General features: G+C 39.1%; 1 protein-coding gene across 4 annotated transcripts in view; it reads left to right on the top strand.

The window, feature by feature from the left end:
• Positions 1-21,871, top strand: part of LOC126298666 (uncharacterized) — a 218,917-nt gene that overhangs the window by 180,226 nt on the left and 16,820 nt on the right. For all 4 annotated transcript variants that reach the window (XM_049990095.1, XM_049990094.1, XM_049990093.1 and 1 more), the window contains exons 6-7: positions 8,604-8,852; positions 19,840-20,003. In XM_049990095.1, coding sequence (XP_049846052.1) covers positions 8,604-8,852; positions 19,840-20,003 — 413 coding nt within the window. The remainder of the gene's footprint in view (positions 1-8,603; positions 8,853-19,839; positions 20,004-21,871) is intronic.

Raw genomic sequence — 21,871 nt, 5'->3', positions numbered from 1 at the left:
GACATTTAAAGTGTAGGTCTATCAGTTTGCTTTCTTGAAAGCCTGGTGAGTCAGTTTGTGTGGTGTGGGGCAGACTAAGAATGACAAAAGCAGCAGAGTGTGGTCACTGTTAAATAGTTTATATGCACCCCTTGCAATATTGTGACGAGTTGGGCAAGATCAATGGTCAAGAATGAGCCACGTTCTGAGCTGAAATGGGTAGGGTATCTGTCTTTGATATAACACAATCCAAATTTCATTGCAGCGATGCAAATGTTCTCATTCATCTTTTGGTGAATTTTTCTGTGGATGTTCTTGATTAGAAAAGCTATAATAAAAACTAGTCACACTACACATGTCAGCACAGTGCAAAAATGTTTTCAACTTCTGGCTCTAACAAAACTATCCATTGACTGAAAGCCACTAAATGAGAACTCATATATTTTCACTTTTTAAGTACACATTTACTCTACCAAGTCTGTGCCATATACAGATTGCAATGCAACTTCCTCACATGCAACACAATCATTAAAAAGCCATTTTAACCCTTTCATAGCAGCTGGGACATGCATCCTGCCTGTCCTTTCAGCTAACGGTCTCAAATATGTTGTGCACCTCATCGGCAGGCAGCTGACACACCCAATGACCACTGTAAGATACAGCCACTGTCAGCTGATCACATATTGCAGCAAGCATAGAACCACTCTGCAATAACACTCATCATAAATTGTGTATCACACTTTATGGTCACATTGGTTGTGGTTTTTGATAAACATGAAAAAGAACTTCAGAACTAAGCCAAGCTTCCTGTTATAAGTTTGTTAAGGACTGAGAAATAGTTAGTTTAGAAAATTATAAGAACTTTTTTCACGTGTGATTGAAAAATTCTGTAACTTGAGATTTACACTACCAAAATATGTGCCTGAAAACCTATTAAAATCTCATTAATATTGGACAAACATATTCAAGATATATAGTTTTAAAATAAGCTGTTTCTATAAAAGATACCAAATATGATGACCGTCATGTGTGCCATGCGTCAGCAGATATTGTTGAGAAAATGCACGTATTTTGCTTCACTTATCAGTTTGTGAGGCATTTGATACATCAGTTCTGTAGTATAATTTGTGCCCTTCACATTGTATATCTTTGTATCATGCAACTGGGAACCTCCAGAATTTGCATAATTGTCATTAAGGTTGTACATGGCCATAATCTTATATGTTGCAGTCTTATGATTTTGGCAGTTAGTCAGGATTAATGCATTTTATAGAGCTCAGTGCAACCTCCCCTACTGTCACAATAAATAAGCTCCCTAAATTCTGAATACCCAAATCCCAATCCCACTCATAGCCCTAATGTGTGAAAAAATCATTCTTCTGATTGGCTGAATCCCAACGTAGCCAATCATCACTCAATTTAGATATGTACAATCCTGTGTTCAGCCAAAACACTTCCATTCTGAAGTAACTTTAACAAAATTATCTGATAAGTTCCAGAAAAACAAATAAAACCAAATTAAACTTTTCATCACTTATCTGAAAGACTGCATAGGTATTATGATGCCAGCATATCGCAAACTGGCTGTTTCACGCTCACAAAAGCAACTAGCATTCAGGTTCCTATGCTTGTATATTCTTTATTACTTATAATTGCAAAGATTCATACATCACATATACCACATTTATTCCCTCATTCACTTAAGCAATAAAACAAATGATATTGGCATTATTTAGCATAAATCATAGTGTAAATAAAAAAATTATTATGTAAAAATAAGTGCTTTACAGAAAATAATTTTGTTCTGATGCTGAAAAGCTAGATATATAATCAAAAATCTTCATTGACTTTTAGCTAATACTTACAAACTTGTCAGCAAATTACTTAGTCAGGGAAGTTCTAAATTCTGTGTTTGCGTGATTTTGCATATCGTCAAAATTACAGTAGATATGAGGCCGAAATTACCACAATTGTTAGCTATTGACATTACAAAATGTCCCCCCCCCCCCCCTCCCCCCAGGGACTCGATTGCCACTCATTGGTGTGTTTGTGCTTGGCTACCATGGGGCCCCAGCCGCTGCAGCACCTCTTCCCTTTCCATGCTGCATGTCTACCCTCATGCTATTCTTTTCCCCCTCCCTTAGGGAACATGTCTTTGGTACATTCAGGAATGTGTTCTGAAATTTCGGTAGCCCAGTTTCAGAACAGTCCTTCGTCTACTGGTTTTTCCTTCTTCCTTTGTTCTCCATCTCTTCCCCTTCCTCTGCTTTGACATTTAGGTCTCTCTTTGTTTCTTCTTTGTCCCTGTGCAGTCCTGAAGGCCAACCCACATGTTTGATGCATAATTGGTAACTGGGTAACACGTAATTCCCAGCCCCAGTTCGACAAGTAGGGTTCATACATACCTCCTGATAAAGGCCAGGCCCAGGGAGGGGTGATTGCATGAGCTGTTACCTCCCAATTGTCAGTTGGTCCCACTGTGTGGAGTTTGGGAGGTGGGACATGAGGTGTGAACCATCGCTTAAGGCATGTGAGCTCCCCTCTGAGGGGACCCCAGTTGAAAGGAGTGTGCAATTGGAGACACTGGCAATTATAAGAGATTTTATCGCTATGATCCAATCATCTTCAATAGACGTAAATTGAATAAGGCTAAAGATTCAGTGACTCTCCCAGCTGCACCTCAGTTCCTCCTGGTGTCACATACCAAAGGAGGTGAGTCTTTTGCTACAGTGAATCTGTTTGTTATTCAGAAAAGTGATGATGAAATTGCAGACATTTTAATATCCTGCTCTTGCTTACATAATGGGACTTCGCTTCTGGAGACCGACTGTGATTTTCAAGCCCACCTTCTGTTTACAGTTTCACCCCTGCACGAATATCCATATGCCAAATTCTTTGTGTTGTGTTATTTATATGCAGCTGCATGGTGGTGTGATGGAGGGAGAAATCTGGCATTACCTCTCTGATAATGACATCAGTGCGGTACATTGGGCAATGAAAAAGATTGATGCACACTTAGTGCCTGCATGCTCTCTTTTTCTCACATTTGATTGAGTAGTGCTTCTATCAAAGATTAAGGCAGGACGTAAAGTCATCACAATCTGACCATACATTCCAAATCCGAGTGTCAACTTCATAACCACACTTGTATGTCCTGTCAGAACACAGCCAAATATGTTATTTGTGGTAGAGATGTTCATGAGGGCTATTGCCGGCCTCCTTCTCCTCCCCACTGTATCAATTGTAATGATGACCATGCCACTTCATCCCATGAGTGTCCTGTGTCTTGATGAGTAAGCTGTTCAGGAAATCTGGGTGAGAGAAAAAGTACCTTACCCTGTTGCTCGCAAGCCTTGTATTTTACCATCTAGCTATTATAGTGCCATTCTTGTTATGCCTCGCTTGACGAACAACATGGCTGTGCAGACTTGTGATCTCCATTTCAGAATTGCAGGTGTGAAATCACCCATTATCACAGTAGCATACCAGTCTCCTTCTCCTCCCCCTGCTGCGAAATCACCTTCTACACAACCAGCAGGCCAGAAAGAACAAAAGGAACACTCCCACAAAGATGTTTTACGTCCCTCCAGCCAACAAACATTTGGGTCTTCGTCTGCCAATCGTAAACGCTCTAATAATCGAATAAAGGCAAATAGTCTTCTCCTCCATCTCGGAGGTCCTCTTAAACAATATCGCCATGTTATACCCTCACCCAGCTGGCCTTCATTTAGCTGGTGTGCTCTGCCTATGGTTTTTCTGCCCTAGAGTCCACATACTGACCAAGGGAGAAAGCTGACACCTATGTAGATTTCATGTAACAGGATTCTCTAGCCCCAGCAACGTGTAGTAGTGAGTAGTTGAAGGCTGGCACCCAGTAGCTGCTGAGGTGACTGCCCTTAGTTTGTTCCATCCTACTCATTCCCCATCGTGACCCTTTTCTAATGGAATGTTCATGGCATTAGATCCAACAACGAGGAATTACAGCTGCGCTTGGAATCGCAGGATCCAGTTGTTTTTGGCCTCCAAGAAATGTAATTGCATCCTCACGACCACTTTGACCTCTCACTTTTCCTTCTGGTACAGTTTGGCCTTCCCCTAAGGACAGCACTCCATGTCTTGGGAAGGCATGCTGCTCATTCTGGTTGACAACCATAACCAAATAGTCTAGTTGAACACCCAGCTGCAAACTGTAAGTTCGCGTTTCCCTTCCTCATTTCACCTTTTCTATTTGTAACTTCTTCATCCCTCCATCATTCACTGTCACCAGAGCAGATTTACTCGAGTCTATTGGTCAGCTCCCTCACCCGTTTTTGCTGATTGGTGACTTAAATGCCCACCACTACTTCTGGCGGTCTTCGAGAATATGTCAGAGAGGCTCCCATTGGCTGACCTTCTCGAACAACTCCACCTCATCTGTCTCAACACTGAAACACCCACATTCCTTTTAGACTCCATGCACACTTATTTCTATTTGGACCTCTCATTCTGCACTGCACGGCTTGCCTGTTGTCTCTGGCACATACTTGAGTGACCATTTCCCGTGCACTGTCTGTTTACTGACTCCTACCCCATCTGCATGTGAACCCAGTTGCCAGGTCAAGGCCAACTGGAGGCTTTACTCCTCCTTGATGACCTTCAGCAAGCAACACATCCCCAGTTGTGATGACCAGGTAGAGTATGTTATGAACGTTTCCATACAACCGCAGAATCTTCCATACCTCACACTCCTTGTTTACTGCACTGTTTTCTGGTCTTCTGGTGGACAGAGGCATGCGGTGATATGATTCGCAGTAGAGATGTGCTCTCCCACTTCTAACCCTCACCTCATGATGGCAAACTGTATTTGCAGTAAACAGTTGCATCCACAGTATCGTCACATTCTTCAGGATAGCAAAAAAGCTAGTTGAATTTCCTTTACTTGTTCTGTTAACAGTTCCACTCCCTCTTCCAACATGTGGGTCAACCTCTGTCAGCTCTCTGGGACCAAGGTTCATTCTCCGATTTCTGGCCTGACTGTACCAGATAATGTCTTTGTGGATGCATGGGCTGCTGTTTTGTGGAATTTTTGAGTTCTACCCATTATCACCCCACCTTCCTCCCTGCAAAATGAATAGAGAATGTTCAGGTGATATCCTTCCCCTTTCAGAATCATGAATGCTACGATGGTGCTTTTACTGTAATATTGTGAGGGAGCTTGGCTATGTTCTCACCTCATCCCAATCTTCCACCCCAGGACCAGACGATGTTCACATTCAGATGTTGCAGCACCTCTCCCTTGTGGGTAAACACTTTCTCCTTCATACATACAGTTGCATTTGGACAGATGGTGCATTTCCCAGATGCCAGCATGAAGCCACTGTCATACACATACTGAAGCCTGGTAAGAACAAACACCCTCCTTCTAGCTACTACCCCATTTCCCTCACTAGCTCTGTTTACTAGGTGATGGAACATATGATTCATCGCAGACTGGTATGGTGGCTCGAGTCTCACAATCTACTAACCACTGCACAATGTGGATTTTGTGCGCACCATTCTGCAGTTGACAATCTCATCGCTTTGTCAACCCATGTTGATGGTTTTCTGCAGAAATACCAGACTGTGGTTGTGTTTTTTTATTTGGAGAAAGCCTAGGAATCCTGCTTATCTTCTTTAATATAGCCATTAACCATATTGTGGCCTGTACCAGGCATCTCCACAGACTTGTCTCCTTGAGCAGTGTCTTAAGCAATATCTCACTTTACCTGAGCATTGACAATGGCTTTTGCTTTTCCAATGACAAAACCATTTGTATGAATTTCTGATGGTGCAATGGCTTTCTTCCAGTGTCTGTACATGTCGAGCCCATTGCTCTTCCATTTGTTGAAATTATGAGATTCCTGTGGCTCATGCTTGAACTTTCTTGGACCTCCCATGTCTTAACTAACTGCACATTGTACCCGGTCCCTCAGTGTCTAAGCAGTACTTTCAAGGGAGCGGAATGGACCACCTTCCTTCATTTATACCAATCCCTTGTCTGTTCAAAACTAGACAATGGATGTTTTGTTTGTTCATTGGTATGTATCTTGGACTTCATTTGCTTCCCAAGGACACTACTCTGTATTTGATCTGTCACCGTAAGTTTCACATGCAGCTTAGTGATAGCAACTTAGTGTATGCTGATGACTTCAAAACTGACCATTGTGTCGGGTGTGTCTTCATCATTGGCAGTGACTATTTTTGGTATCAGCTTCTAGAATACTGCCCAATTTTTACAATAGAGTTCTTTGCCATCTATCAGGCCACCCAGTACATCCGGTGGCACAGGCTTTTTAATCTGTCATATGCTCCAATTCTCTCAGTGGCCTTCAGAATCATCCCATAGTGCAGTGACGCCAAGAAAGTTGCCACTTGCTCACTGTTGAGAGAGACACCATGACGTTGATGTGAGCTCCTGGTCGCATTGAACTGATGGGAAATATGGCTGCTTACACAGCTGCCAAAGCCGCTGTCCTACCACATCAGCCTGCTAGCTTTTCCATTCCTTCAGGCTATCTCCATGTTACTGTATGTTGACAGATGGTGTCAGTTTGGCATCACCACTGGTCTTCTCTTCACAGGAACAAGCCCTGGGGAACCAAACCTCTCCTGATGGCTTGGCCAATCTCCTTTTGGCCCTTTCATTGTGAAATCATTATTTTAGGTAGGCTGCATATTGGGCACTGCCTTCTTAGTCATCACCATTTGTTAAATGGTGATCCCCCACTACTTAGTACTCATTGTCATCAATCTTTGACGGTTCACCATTTCCTGACCCAATGCCGTTTTTTTAACTGTTTACATTTCAGTGTATGTTTGCCATCTGAGTTATCGGCTGTTTCAGCGAACAATGCACAGGCTGTCGATCATATTTTACGTTTTATCCATTGTACCAATATGGCTAAGGACATTTAATCTTGGGCAGGGCAGGGGCACTACGAATGTAGTGTGTGAACATTAAGATGGGAATGTGGGTCTCACGGGGAGCATGCAAGGAATAAGTCCCTGCAGTCGCACTGTCCTCTGTACCCTCAGTGGCTCAGATGGATAGAGCGTCTGCCATGTAAGCAGGAGATCCCAGGTTCAAGTCCTGGTCAGGGCACACATTTTCAACTGTCCCCGTTGATGTATATCAACATCTGTCGACAGCTTATGGTCGTGATTTCATTATCGTTTGATTGAATCTTTGGTTAGGGGCCTCTGCTGTCTCTACAGTGTATTTTGTGGACCTTTCTCCAAGGGGGAGTCCCCGTTTTTAGTACTCTTTCATTCTCTCAGTTGGGCTTAGCATATAGTTGTTTTTAATTTTTTTTTTTCTTAATGACATTCTAATGTTATGACATGGGTGCTTATGACCTCAATTGTTTTTGTACTCTAGAGGAAGAAAGTGTAATTTAATTTATAATAATGGGTGCTATATTTTGTCACTTGGATGGTAGAAACACCTCTTGGCTGAAGCTGTTTGTTGGCTCATGTGAAAAACATCTGTCACAGTGAGGTCGTGACTCACCACATGTATGAAGCTAGCTTCTGTCTGATTATGTGTGGAAATTGTATATTGCTAAGCTACACTACCAGTATTCTTAATATTCCCCCTCTTTCCCCTTACAAAGGAGCAACTTTGAGTGTGTAATTGATGTGCCTAAATCTGATCTGTTACTCCTTATAAATGCACACACCTTTTCAGCTGGAAATATTATTAACATTCATCTTTTACTAATGTCAATTGACAAACATATTCACTAGTATATTTGCCCCACAAGCTGGTACATTGGTATGTAGCATGTTGCACAATAGTTGTGACATATTTCTGTTTAGCACTGCATACTGATGTCAAGTGTTTATTATACTCTTTTACTTGTATTACTTACAGTTTTTCTAAGTTGTTACACAACATCGTCTTTTTGGAGATATAATTTTCATAAACTAGGGAAGTGAATAGGTTCAACTCACCCTTTAGATACAAAAGAAAAAGCTGTTGTTTTGAAATCTCTGAACGAATTTTGTGAACAATACACTAACAGTTTTATTTTCAACCTGCTGCTGATTGATCCTACCATATCTCTTACTGGCCACTCTTGGCTCCTCTCATGCACTATCATCTTGTCAACCTCGTATCGGCTATTCTCCTCCATGACCAATATGTCCTGCCTTTCATTTCCTTTCCTTTAATTTTTCTCTTCCCTTCCCCTTCCACCTTTCTTACCTTAATATATTTTTATATCTAACACTTTGTTTTAAGGAAAACATTGACACACACACACACACACACACATAAACACAATCATTCACACAAGCAAGTGCGCATCACACACACATGACTGGCATCTCCAGCAGCTGGGACCGGAATGCATTCCTGTCCAAGTTGCCAGAGATGGCAGTCGTGTGTTCGTGAAGTGTGCTTGCTTCTGTGAATATATTTGTGTGTGTGTGTGTGTGTTTCCTTTATTGAAGAAGTCTTTGGCTGAAAGCTATGGAGTTTCCATTGTTTAACACTTTATTTTATTTATGACAGATGCTTTAAGTTTAGATTGTAATGTTTTATCCTTAGTAGTGAAACTTTTTTGTTTTATCATCTTTTCTATTTTTATTTATTTATTTTTCAGGGTGTGATTCCTATTCTACTGAGTTATGTACTCAGAGAAAGACAGAGTGAAAAACTTGTTATGAGTTCACTAGTGACGCTGACCAATATAGCAGCTCTTCCAGATTGGCATGATGAGTATTATTCTTTGTTACACACTCTCTACAATCTTGTGGATTCAGCCCCCCCTCAGATGAAGCTACAGGCTCTTAAACTTCTGGTGAATCTTTCATGCAATGAGGATATGGTGCCTAGTCTACTTGCAGCTCAGGTAAGCCATGTGCATGTGTCAGCGTTCCACCCATGATTTAATTCAGCCTAAGGTGGTTCTATGCATTTTGAGTGTTATTTATCAGTAGACTGTAACATAATAATATATTAACATTTTGGCACTCCTCAGATGTTTTGTGTAAAGTTTATCATTCTTTCAACATTTTTTTAAGTGAAATGTTGTCAAAATTAATAACTTTGTGTTACATATGGATGTAGACTGTGCCTGCAGTTTTGGCTGATGAGTGTCCTCAAGGTAGCTAAACATGTCACTCCTTTCTCTGCAGCTTAAACTGGTGAGGTTTCATAGCCATTGGTGTCTGTTTGCATGCTGATTGGTTGCTGCAGATTTCATTCATGCATTTGGTGCAAAAGATGATGATTATTGATGTGAAGAAGAATTATTAACTTTTGGTGGACCACTTTCCTTTCTGTTTCAATTATTAGCATGTTTTTGAATTTTAATGGCTTATTTAAATAGTAAAGCCTCATAATCATAAAATTTGTACTGAACTTGCATCTCTGCATCTTTCACCATCCTGAATATTCAACAATAAGGTTTCAGGAATGGCACCAGTAACAATAGCTGCAACAAAATTAGGAGTCCCATAAACTTTGTATCTTTACACTGATATTGGTGCACCATTGAGAGTACTAAACCCTGGAAACATTCTTGCAGTGATGTATCTACTGCAATTGTGTTGCCATAATGCTGCAAGAGGTGGTTTCACTCTCCTCAAAAGGCTTCACATATTCTAGTGCCAGATCAAGGGTTAAACATAAAGTTTTTCAACCAGGAAAAACTGTGAATACCTGTGACTGCATTGCATATGTCCCTAGATTGCATCATGTGTATTTTTAAATAGTTGAAAGTTCATTATATTTTTCAGGCTTAGGTTTTGAAATATTTCAAATTATTAAAACTTTTCTTTAGGGACTAAATTATGTGTATTCTTCAAATAGTCAAATCATAAAACAGATTCCACATCTCTTACTCTAATGGCAACTATGAGTCTTTGATGCACTGTCCAGAAATTGCTTTTTAAAGTTCAGCCGTAATTTCACATGCAAAATTTGCACTGACAGTTAGTAGATACATTGAACTTTTGGCATTTCATTACTAAATCCTAAAATGATCAGTGTATAAAGAGTTTATATTTCACTCAATGTTCAGTATGTTATGCTCACCAAACATACTACACAGTCTGTTATTGCAGAAAATGGCAGAAAATACAATCATCTCAGATTTTTGAAGATGATGGTCTTATCTGTAATGAAGCACACTCTGAAAATCTGAACAAATATCTAGTTAGGTTTCAAAGTGATGCAAAGACAAGCAACTTCTTTAAAATATCCAGGAAGTTGTAATTGTGCACTTCACAAAATGCAAAAACCTATTATTGTGCCATTACAATATCAGTGAGTCATATCTAGAATTAGCCAAGTCACAAATACCTGTTTGTAACAACTTGTGAGGATAAAAAATGGGATGATTACGTGAACTGAATTGTAGTTTATGCTGTCTACAAAGGAGAGAATATTGCAAGTGTTTGTGGGATTCCAACCAAGTTGGTCTAATGGGAGATATCAAACACATGCCAAGAAGGGCAGAAGAAATGGTCATGTGTTTGTTTGACTCATGGGAGAGTATCCCAGAAATGCTGAAAAATCTGAACTGGCAAACCCTTGACAATATACATCAACTATCCCACAGAGGCATTTAAGCAGTCAGTTTTCCTGTGTGACATACGTGGATCGAATGAATTGTAATAGAGAATAGGAAACACTTTAGATGATGTCCTATTTTTGCATACTGAAAGGAATGACAGGTGTTCTAAAATACGTGGTTTTTTTTAATTGGAACTATTATCATCAGTTAAGCTGTCTAATAACAAACAGTCTGAAAGAATATTCAATTGCAGCTGTACAGAATTCCTATGTAAGAAGAGGCTTCTAATTGCTGAAGAGAAAAAATTGTTTACATCACTGTAACTCCCCATGTTCATGTCACCATTCACTTCGCCCATGAAAATTACAGAGAGGAACACATACATATTCACACAAACAGTGCTTGTGCAATCAATAAAACATGTACTTACAAATGACATGATGGATACCATGTTGTGCACAAAAATCTTGGTAAGTCTGTGAGATAAACTGTGGACTGTGTGAGGTCCCATCTGTAGGCGTAAGAGAGCATCAACATTAAAGTGCTAAACCATGGTGTGGTAGTGAATCTTATAGTGATACCTACTGAGGAAAGAGGCACAACCTTGAAGTCTGTGGGCCATCTTATACAGCAACTGTGGATTGAGACTAAAGACAAAAATTAATGGTTTGTGATCAGTCGCTATGTGAAACTTGTCACCATATAGAAACACGGAAAACTTCTTGTCAGCATAAATAATTGTGAGGATCTCCTCCTCTGTTTGAGAGTAATTCTTCTGTGCTGCATTAACTGCCTTTGAGGCTAAAGCAATGTTGCTCAGTACCATCTGTATTATGTGGAGACAGCATGGCCTCCATTGAGGCAGAACAGCCTCCACGTCATACTGACATGCATCCATAGCCACAACAAGCTGATGACCCGGCTGTTATGTAGCCAGGCATGAGACGGGATGCCAACCATATTCCAATTTCCTGGGCTTTTCCACATTAGTAGGAGTACTTCAATAGCCACAACACACACTTCCTTGGAGGTTGTTCATCAGAGTTTACTGCAGTAGTAGCTGGAGAACCAGAGGTGGTTGGAAATGGAGCAGCAGAAAAACATGGCCGTGCCGGACAGAGCATTGACAGGCCTGTTAATATGGCCTCAAAATTTGCTGGCCTTTCGCTGCGAAGACTGTGAATCATATGAGAAGCACCTACAGCAGCACTTCACAGCTTTCAGAGTAACAGATGCTGACTCTCTTAAAGCTCTCTTTCTGTTTTGGATCTCTCCCCAAATGTATTACTTGTTACGGAAGTTAGTGTTACCCACCCCCCTCGCCCCATGCAGGATCATGTGTCTCTTTCAGTTTATGAAATGTATCAGTTGCTGACTTCCTATTATTTCAAGCATACCCACATGATTTCTGTGAGAGTGGAGTTCTGTCAGTGCAGAAAGCAACCCTATAAATCTTATCAGACATGCAGAGTTGCAGGGTTTAAGTTGAAAGTGTTGTTTCATTACATCTTAGTGTAAAGAATCGTAAGCAGATACAGTAGTTCAAGAAACTATCATTACATCAGCCCCTCCAGTAAGGAGATCCACCAATGGGCACTGCAGTTTGAAGATTTAAGGTAGCACATGCATTTGAAGTTTCCAGAGATTCAGGCCATCAAGTAGATTCCTGGGGTGATGTGAGTGGCAGTAGGCACAAGTGTTCATGCATGCCTTTGAAGGTGAAAGTTAGGGTGGTACAGCATGCCCATCTGCTGTGCTCCACAAAAACATGAGGATAGCAGACAAATTTCTGCAAGCCTGTGCCTCCCTGGCCCCCTCGTTTTGTTCAACATCATTGGCCATAATGACCTTCCTGCTAGGTTTCTTGCCATCACTGTTGTAGGAAAGGACACACAGCAGGATTCTAGTTCGACGCCAGCTGTGGCTTCAAACCCTCAAGCTATGAACATTAATGTTGTTAGCAATGCATGTGACAATCGTGAAAATGTTTGTAACAAACTGTTCATCAATGGGTGTTACCAACAGCATGCTCCTTCAATTTCAAGTTGATAAGGGTGCGAGAACATCGCTTCTGAAGTCTAACACCTGCCCCTCGGTCCCCTTTTGCTCTCTGCTGCTCCACACTGTCTTGTCAGTTGTAACTGCCAACAAATTCCTATTCTTGGACAGTTTATGCCAGAGGTGACACACAAGGCAGTGGTGTGCTCATTGATAGTCCTTGTGGTGGGAAGTGCCTTTATGGGAAATTTGTTTTGCTTGGATGCTTTTATGGTGTTAGGATTCATGGTCACCGATTCAGTATGTTTCGTGTCTGACCTCATGTCCTGTCAAGAACTGGATGACCTGTGAAAGGAATATTTTGTCTTTTTTTCCCACTTTGGCTACACAACTACACAGTGCTAATCACCCTCAAACCAACAGGCCAGGCCTGGCACTTAATGATCAAGTAAAATAAGAACTAGACAGGTGTCATGGGACCAATATTGTCCAGTCAATGTTCCATACTGTTAGTGATTAAGAAATCAGTGGGCAAGCTGTATCTTTGTGATGATTTCAGTGTAACAGTCTATTCACAGTCTGTGGGTGACATGTACCCTGTCCCCCACCAGGAAGAACTCATATCTGTAATCTTCAGTTTCAGACAGTGTGGGATGTGGATCTCAAGTGCTGTTTTGGTAAGTCATATTTTTTCCAACCTCCTATTGAATATCAGGGGCACATCGTTTCCTTACATGGGATATAGCTGACCATTGGTCATATTCCGGCTATTGTTGCCCTCCTATGAAGGGGTTCCCAGTTTATAAGTTCCATACAAAATCTGTGTTCCATAGTTTGACTGAATCCAAATGAATAACAAGCATCCCAAGAGTAGAGTCACGTCAGCACACAAATGAACCACAACAGATGAGAAAGAGAGCCCTCCACTGTGGGACTGTATTAGATAGGTTGCTAGTCCAATTTCAGACCAACATGAGCCAGTGCCACATGTTTTGTTATCTGCATGGCCATCATACCACCAGTGTGGAGAATGTTATAACATGGGGTTACCACAATTATCATTCCCAAAAATTTTTGCCAAATTGTTGTCAACTATAATGATGATGGATGGTTATTATATGTCACTGGACATGTAAGCTGAGAATTGTTATAGAAAATAGATAAATATTGTAGCAGTCAACAGTTTGTGTTGATAATATTAAAATTTTAGAAGGTAGATCAATAGTGTAGCAATCCACAGTCTGTGTTGATAAATATGAAAATTTTCTACCATGAATCAATTGACTTCCTATAATAAGGCGGAGACTGCACAGTTTCTGTAGTAAGAAACACGCACAATTAAGCATCTAAATGTGAAGAAAATCATCATCTCACACAGGGATGAAGAAGGAAATTAAGACCCTGTACCTCTAGTTTCTCTGCTCATTCACTCCAGCTCAGAAAACAATTACGCACCAACAGTGACTGCCTGAATGTAAACACAGTACACAAGTCGTTAATAAGCACAAATTAGAAACTTCGCTTCTGAAGCCTTATGTTGCATCAGGATGATGACTTATCTGGAAATTTGAGAATTTTTAGGCAAACAGAATTTATTGGTAAAGTCAGGAAATTTTGTAAGATTAGAGGAACCTGAGAGTGTTCTGGAAGTTGAATTGTTTGTTAATGGAAATATATATTCCATGTCATTTTGTTACAAATTATTCTGAGCTTCTGCTTCAGAAATGGTCTGCTCTGTAGTCATGTAAGTAAAGGCAAAGAAGACCAGTGAATTGTTGTAATGTGTGTTGCTCGATCACTGTCACCTGTGGCATCCTCACTGACCTTGAGAATCTTTGTCTTTGCCATGTGTTTGTGTATGTATGTATGTATGATTATGTGTCTGATGTAGTGTATAAATAAAGTCTATTTATTATACGTTCCATTGACAACAGTTTGTAGCATGTCCCTGTGACAGATCCTCATATGCTTGAGATTATCACATAATGACACAGTGAGGCACTGAATAGTAATGTGTGACAATAATGAAGAAATTTACAGGGATGAAAAGAACTTGTAACGCACAAAATTGTTGGTAAATTTGGAAATTCTAGTTGAACTTGGAATACAATGAAGGCTTTCACGACTGGATGGACCACGGCCATATAATCCGGAAGAATTATCAACAACAGAACTTGGAATAATCAGTAATAAGAGTCATGGCAAACTCAAAAACTTGCATTGTGGCCATGAAAAGTATTGAATTGAAACTTACTCTCATCTCCAATGGAAGTTGGGTCAGGAAAATGTGGAATGTCATCATTGAAAAACATAGAAATTTCAGGAAATCTTTGGATGAAACAAAGTTGCCAGTCTGCATCAAAGCCTGTAGGATAAGTATATTTGTGTGACTGAAAATTCTCGGTTGATGACTGGATGTGCCCAGACTACATCTACCTATGTCACACTGGAAAACAGTAGCAACTTAAAGACTGCTGAGGATTTTGTTACCTATTACACCAACTAAATCATTTACTCATGTGGTTTTGATGTTGTTTCCAATAGAGTATTAAAGATTTGTTCTCATTATAATAAGCCCAGTCTAATCTGAAGTATAAGGTATTTTTCCAGAGAGATTGAAATATGTCATTGTTAAATCCCTCTTTTAAGGATACAGGGTACTTTTTCGGCTCAATAATTTCTTTCAGGCACTGTTTATAATGTATATGTTTTACAGATTTTTTGTTGATACCAGGTAATGCAGCACACTTTCTAAACAAATTAGAAATATTTTTAACCTGCTTATGGTTATTAAAAAAATTACTAAGAAATTGATGATTTTTTATTTGAAACTGCTTCCTCAAATTAAGGTACCATTTAATGCAATGTTATACATTTGAAGCAGACCAAATTTTTACCATATATGTATGACATGATGGCTGAGGTATTAGACCTATTTAATTCCACCTGTTATGTATATTACAAGGATTAAAAAATATCACATCTTACATTATATTTTTTTCCTAATAAAAATGTTATTTTTCTGTAATTTAGTTGATTCTGCAATATAGCTTAAGTCTGCTACATAAGGAAGACTATTGCAAGTTACAGAAAAAAATTAGAGCAATGTTTTATAAACTTTACAGAATATTTGTACCTGAATTCTGAAAAATACAACTTGTGGGAAATTGCAAATGAAGATATGAGTCCAATTAAAATGTGCCTCAGAACATTCCTGAACCATAGGCTTCATCCTGCAGCATTTCTTCATCTTCAAGCTTCCCCTTGGCATCGCTTTTAGCACTTTTTGCTGCTTTGGTAACTTGAAGAGCGAATCGTTCATCTGCATGCACCTGTTGTCTGTCACACACAAGCAATTGATCCTGCATATTAGAGAAACATTTTATGCCTAAATTTCTCAGGCTCCAACCTTCCTATCTCTCCATCATTGAAACATATCACTGCATCTACTACACCAACTTTTAATGTATTCAGACCACAAAAACATTCTTGGGTAATCTTTCCCATATACAATGGTTGAAACTTTCATTTGTGTTCGGAGTGCCCCCATGTACTAAGCATGTACTAAGCAAAACAGGGTCATTCAGGTCTCTAAAAATTGGTTTTATTTCATTCATAACAGGCTCTGGAAGAGAATGGTTATGATGGTATATTTGGTCACTTTATTTTGCTTTTTGGTAACCACACCAAGAATCTGCTCCTTTAGGGCAAAGTCCAGGGTGATCATCTGTGGACAACTTACGAAAGTAGATGGCCCATACCGTTTTTCTCATTGCTGTAACATCATTCAGAGGTGCAGTTTGTCTAATGGGCTGTCCATAATAACTCTGGATAAGATCTATTTCAGTTTCTGTCAATCTGCCTTGACCAGATAGAGACTTTCCATCAGATAGCAACTTCCCTTTCATTTCCCTTCATAGCTTCCTCAATCTAGCACCCATCCTCTTTTGCACATGTCCACAACACTCCAGTTTTGTCACCAAGGTATCACCATAAACATTGAACTCATTAATTTTATCGAAAGCTTTAGAGTCCCCAATGCCTAGGTACCTCGTATATCTAACATTATAAACAGGCACTGACGTCTGAAATATTTTTAAAGCTCCGCCACACTCCATACCTCTACTGTAACTATCACAATGCTTTAGATACAACCGTCAAGGCATCTAAAAGTATTTTTATGTACTTGCTGAACCTGCTGGGAGGAGGAGGAAGGTCCATCAAATCACAAAACGTTTGAGCAGCCTTTTCTCCTTTTCGTATTGCACACATTGCATGTATTAACTTCAAATTCATGTTATATGATTTATGCAAAATGTTCGAAGTCATTTTCGAGGTAGATTTATTGTAGGATCTACACACAACAACTAATTTTGATGCTAAACCCTTCATGATACTACATCATTACATTGTTTACATTTCGCCACATCCTTTATCAAAGAAGATAAGATTCCCACATCAACAACAAAAAATCCACTACAGGCAGCATAATTGTTAACTCAAAAATTTGAATCATCAGGAGGCGAGCCATGTGGGAGTTTCTTCCCTGAAGAACTGATACATAGGTTACTTTCAACAGTGTGGCTTTCTTTGTTTGTGAACTGGTTACCTCGGAATATCCTTTTATTGAATTTCTTGATGTGTGGCATAGTTCATATTTATTGCACACTAAAGGATATGTACTTCCACAAATATATTTAGCATTGTCCGCCCCGATAGCTGAGTGGCCAGTGTGATGGGTTGCCATCGTACAGGCCCAGGTACGATTCCCGGCTGGGTCGGGGATTTTCTCCGCTCAGGGACTGGTTGTTGTGCTGTCTTCTTCATCTTTTCATTCCCATTCGGCACGCAGGTCGCCCAATGTGCCGTCGAATGTAATAAGACCTACTCCAAGGCAGATGGACCTGCCCCTCAATGGGCCTCCTGACCAATGACGCCAAACGCTTGTTTCCATTTCCATGTAGCACCTGGGCAACAAACATCCAGTAACATGTGAACAAACTGCTTCAGCAAAACAAAAGTAAATACTAGCAAAGGTAATCATTTACAGACACCAGAAACCTCAACTGTTACCAACATATACAATGTATCATACGTATAATCGGTGGGAACAGGAAGTTCACAGTTCTTTTTGAAATAATACTGGTTTCTGTAACAGAAATAAAGGGGGCATGGCAGCATACATGACTGAACTTTAAAATTTTGTATATATATAGGTCATTTTTCATTTGAAACTGTATAATGTATATATCAATGTAATCAGGAAAGACTATAGAATTTAATAAAGTCATAAAAAAATTAAATTTTTCCACCATTTATAAGTATTCAGAATCCTTAAGAAAGGTGGTAAGAGAGATGTCAATAACTACAGACCTGTTTCACTGCTGACAACATGTCCCAAAATTTTTGAGAAGGGACTCTGTTCTAGAATAATATCTCACTTAGCAACAGTAATATCCTCACCCAATCATAATTTGTGCTTCAGAAGGTTTGTTCTACTGAGAATGCCATTTTCATGTTCACTCACCAGCTTTTACAAGCATTAAATAATAAAATAGCCCTGGTTGCGACCTATCAAAGGCATTTTACTGTGTGGATCACAGTATTCTCCTAGGTAAATTGAAGTTTTATGGGATTGGAAGTGTACCCAACCAATGGATAATGCCATATCTAACCAAAATAATGTATGGAGTTGTACTTACTAATTCAACAAATATAGTCTGCAGACATAATTCTGACTGGAGAGAAATTACGTATGTGGTTCCTCAAGGCTCAGTCATAGGTTTTCTGTTGCTCCTCATGTATGTAAACAATCTTCTGTCTATTATACAACAAGCAGAATTAGTTCTTTTTGCAGATTACACTAGTACTGTAATCAGTCTAAGAATACATAAATAGACAGAAGATATAAACAAAGTTCTTAAAGTATCATTGACTGGTTTTCTGTGAATAGTCTCTCCCTCACTTTTAAAAAAAGACACAACATATTCATTTCTGCACTTCTAGTGGTGCTACACCACTGATAAACATAGCACATGGGGAGGAAATAATAAACAGAGTGAAAACTTCAAAATTCTTAGGGGTCCATATCGTTGAGAATCTACATTGGAAAAACAACTTAATTCAGGCACATTTGCACATAGAATTATTTCAACTCTTGGAGAGAGACAAGTCAGTAAGTTGACATATTTTTCATTTTTCATTAATTAATGTCATATGGAATATTGTTCTGGGGTAAATCAACTTAAAAAATGAAAATCTTCATTGCACCCCAACATACTCTAAGAATAATATGTGGTGCTCACCCATGAGCGTCATGTAGACATTTCTTTAAGAAGTTGGGCATTCTGTCTACTACTTCACAGTATATTTACTTCCTCATGAAACCGATGACCTCGCTGGCTGATCTCCTTCCCCAAACAACCCAACCCCCTCATGAAGTTTGTTGTAAACAACTCTCAACAATTCAGAAGAAACAATTATGTACATAATTACAATACCAGAAGGAAAAATTACATTCATTACTTCACTTTAATGTTGTCTTTAGCACAAAAAGGGATGCACAATGCCGCAACAAAAATTTTTGATCATTTACCTAGTGATGTAAAATGCCTGACAGACAGCAAAGCACGCAAAGTAAAATTTCAAAACAAACTGAGAAAGTTTCTCCTTGACAACTCCTGTTATTCCATAGAACAGTTCCTATTACCATAATTTCTAAAAGGTGGTGGGTAGGACTTACTAGCTCACAACATATGTATAACTTTTCCCTTTTGGAAAAGAAGAAGAAACAACTTAGAAATGTTCTGAATGTAACCATATGTACAAGTTAATTTGCAATGTGAATTTGAAATGACTCATTCCTCATCATTACGATCTATCCTGCAAAATGATGCGTGGAGCATGAAACTAATTAACTAACAGGCAAGGTAATGCACTTATGTATAAAAAAGAAGTGTTGAAGTTTTTGTAAGATCCCAGCATATGAATGTCAGAGATCAGAGTTTAGTACCTTGTATGACACACAGTTGTAACATACCACTTATACCCATGAAAACTCACTTTATGCAAGTAGCAAACTGACTCATGCTAAGCTGTCAAAATGTAGGTGTTACATGTTGGTGCACTAAGTAGCAGTATTTGGAAACATCCAAGTTGTAAAAAAAAAAAAATGTAGAGTTATCACATGACCTTATTTGATTACAAGCTCAAGCTCAAAACTCGCGAAAGAGTGGACCATGGGGGAGAAGGGAGAGATGGTGTGGGGGGGAGTGGTATTCACACAAAATGAAAAATAATTATAAATAATTTTCTGTTTCAGGCTCCTCGAAGGCTTATATATTTACTCGACCCATCTACAAATGAAGAAATACTGCTTCGAGTAACAACTCTCTTAGCGAATTTGACAACTGTTGCAAAGGACCAGAATTTGGATCCAACAATTGATTTGCCAGCAGAAGATAAAGCAGCTTCACCAGATACAATGTTAGTATTTTTAATACTCTGTGACATTGTAAGTGTGAATATTTATAAGTTATATTATGGAAAATCTACCATCCTCTATGGGCAGTGGATGAAGTTAGCCATTTTGAGATTTCATTCTTTACATCTTATTCGTTCCTTTCTGTGAGGCAGATGAAACAATTTTGGCATCACATTTCATTGTGGAGCACTTAACCTTCTGTGTTTAATCACCACCACCACACGTGTTATTTGTTATATATTATTGTTATATTTTATAATCTCTTTATAACAATAACTCCAGAACAGGCAATAGCCTAATCCTTGAAAGAAACGTGATAATAACCTTTTCTCGTAAAGATAATGTGGAAATTCTCATATTTTTGGAATATACCAACACCATCTTTTGTTTTCGCATTTTACTATAACATCTCTGAAAGTATTCTGAGCAAGCAGTATCTGCAGTCACTGTGGTGTTCTGTTGATGTATCACAGTGTTGAACATTAGAGACTTCCAGCAAAACTGTGTGGTAGGAATTGCATAAAAAAGTCTATGGTAAAGTTGCAGATGACAAACCTTATGTAAACCCAGTGGTTCAAAGAGTGCAAAACCTGAGCAACTGACCAATGGAAACATGTAATATGCCTGAACTACGCTGTTCCCTATAATATGATGTTTTTACTTAGATGGATCTGCTTGGAGAGACAGTGAGGATGAGTTATTTGATAATGATATTAGTAAGAACTCTTTCACAGGCTACAAAAGCAACTGTCTTAAGCAGCGTACATCAGCAGGTGTAACACTACAGTATTATGTTTGAAAAGATATGTAATTGATAGTTCGCCTGAACCCAAAGGATTTGAAAGTGATATTGAAATACCTAGAAAAAAATAATGGTATAGACACAAATTTGATTGAAAAGAAACTTATTTTCGTCCACTTAATCATGCATTTGATGAGTCACCTTCAGGACACAACCATCAACAAGACTAATCGAAGCATCCTGTCATTCTTCATGTTATTTTTCATAGAAGATACTGTGCTGATAAGTACACAGACTGGAGGTTTAAAGTGCGTTGATTTCTGTTTCATATGTGAAGTACACAAAAAGTAAAAATATAGCATACACATCAGGTAGATGAAAATAATAAATGAGCATCAATTTATTCATTATACTGAATTGTTCATGTATCAACAAAAAACATTCACACACCTCGATTTCTATTGCCTTGAAGACTTTATTGCACATATACACACTAGAGGTACTGTTTCACACATTTCCAAAAATGGTTCACACCAATGAACATCTTCTCTTTATGGCTGTCGGCATACGAATTGTTATGCCATTGAACATACATGAAAGGATGGAAATTTCAGATTATATACACCCGATTTTGAAAGTTACATTAAAATTCTGAAATATGACTAACTGTGTGGCAGAAATATGTTAACTGTGTCTGATGGACAAGAAGTTATCAAAATTTCCTACAGAATGAGAGCTGTTCTACAGATGTATTGTTTATCGAGTATTTGACGGTGATTCAGATTCCCTACCTAGCTCGAGCATCGATAAAGGGAACTCATCAGAGATAGTCGGGCTCCAAACTACAGCCACAGCTTTTGTGTGCATGAGGCACCACAAGAAGCACATCAGGTGGGGTGGCCCTGCCCACTGACTAGGGTGTGCTGCAAAAATATCGTGGCCTGGCTCACCTCAGTCAATATGTCATTAGTACCTGAAGCATTTAGTTACACGCCAGTGAATAGTACTCTTGAACTTGCCTGATTTATGTTTGTGAATTGTACTTCTCCTTAAATTGTTGTATACACTTTAGACGACTTTGCTACACTCTGAACTTCTTTTTGTTGTCCATTCACTTCTTGAACTACT

The sequence above is a fragment of the Schistocerca gregaria genome, chromosome X (assembly GCF_023897955.1).
Source record: "Schistocerca gregaria isolate iqSchGreg1 chromosome X, iqSchGreg1.2, whole genome shotgun sequence".
Taxonomy (NCBI): domain Eukaryota; kingdom Metazoa; phylum Arthropoda; class Insecta; order Orthoptera; family Acrididae; genus Schistocerca; species Schistocerca gregaria.
The sequence above is the reverse complement of the archived record's forward strand: the minus strand, read 5'-3'. Positions and strand labels throughout refer to the sequence as shown.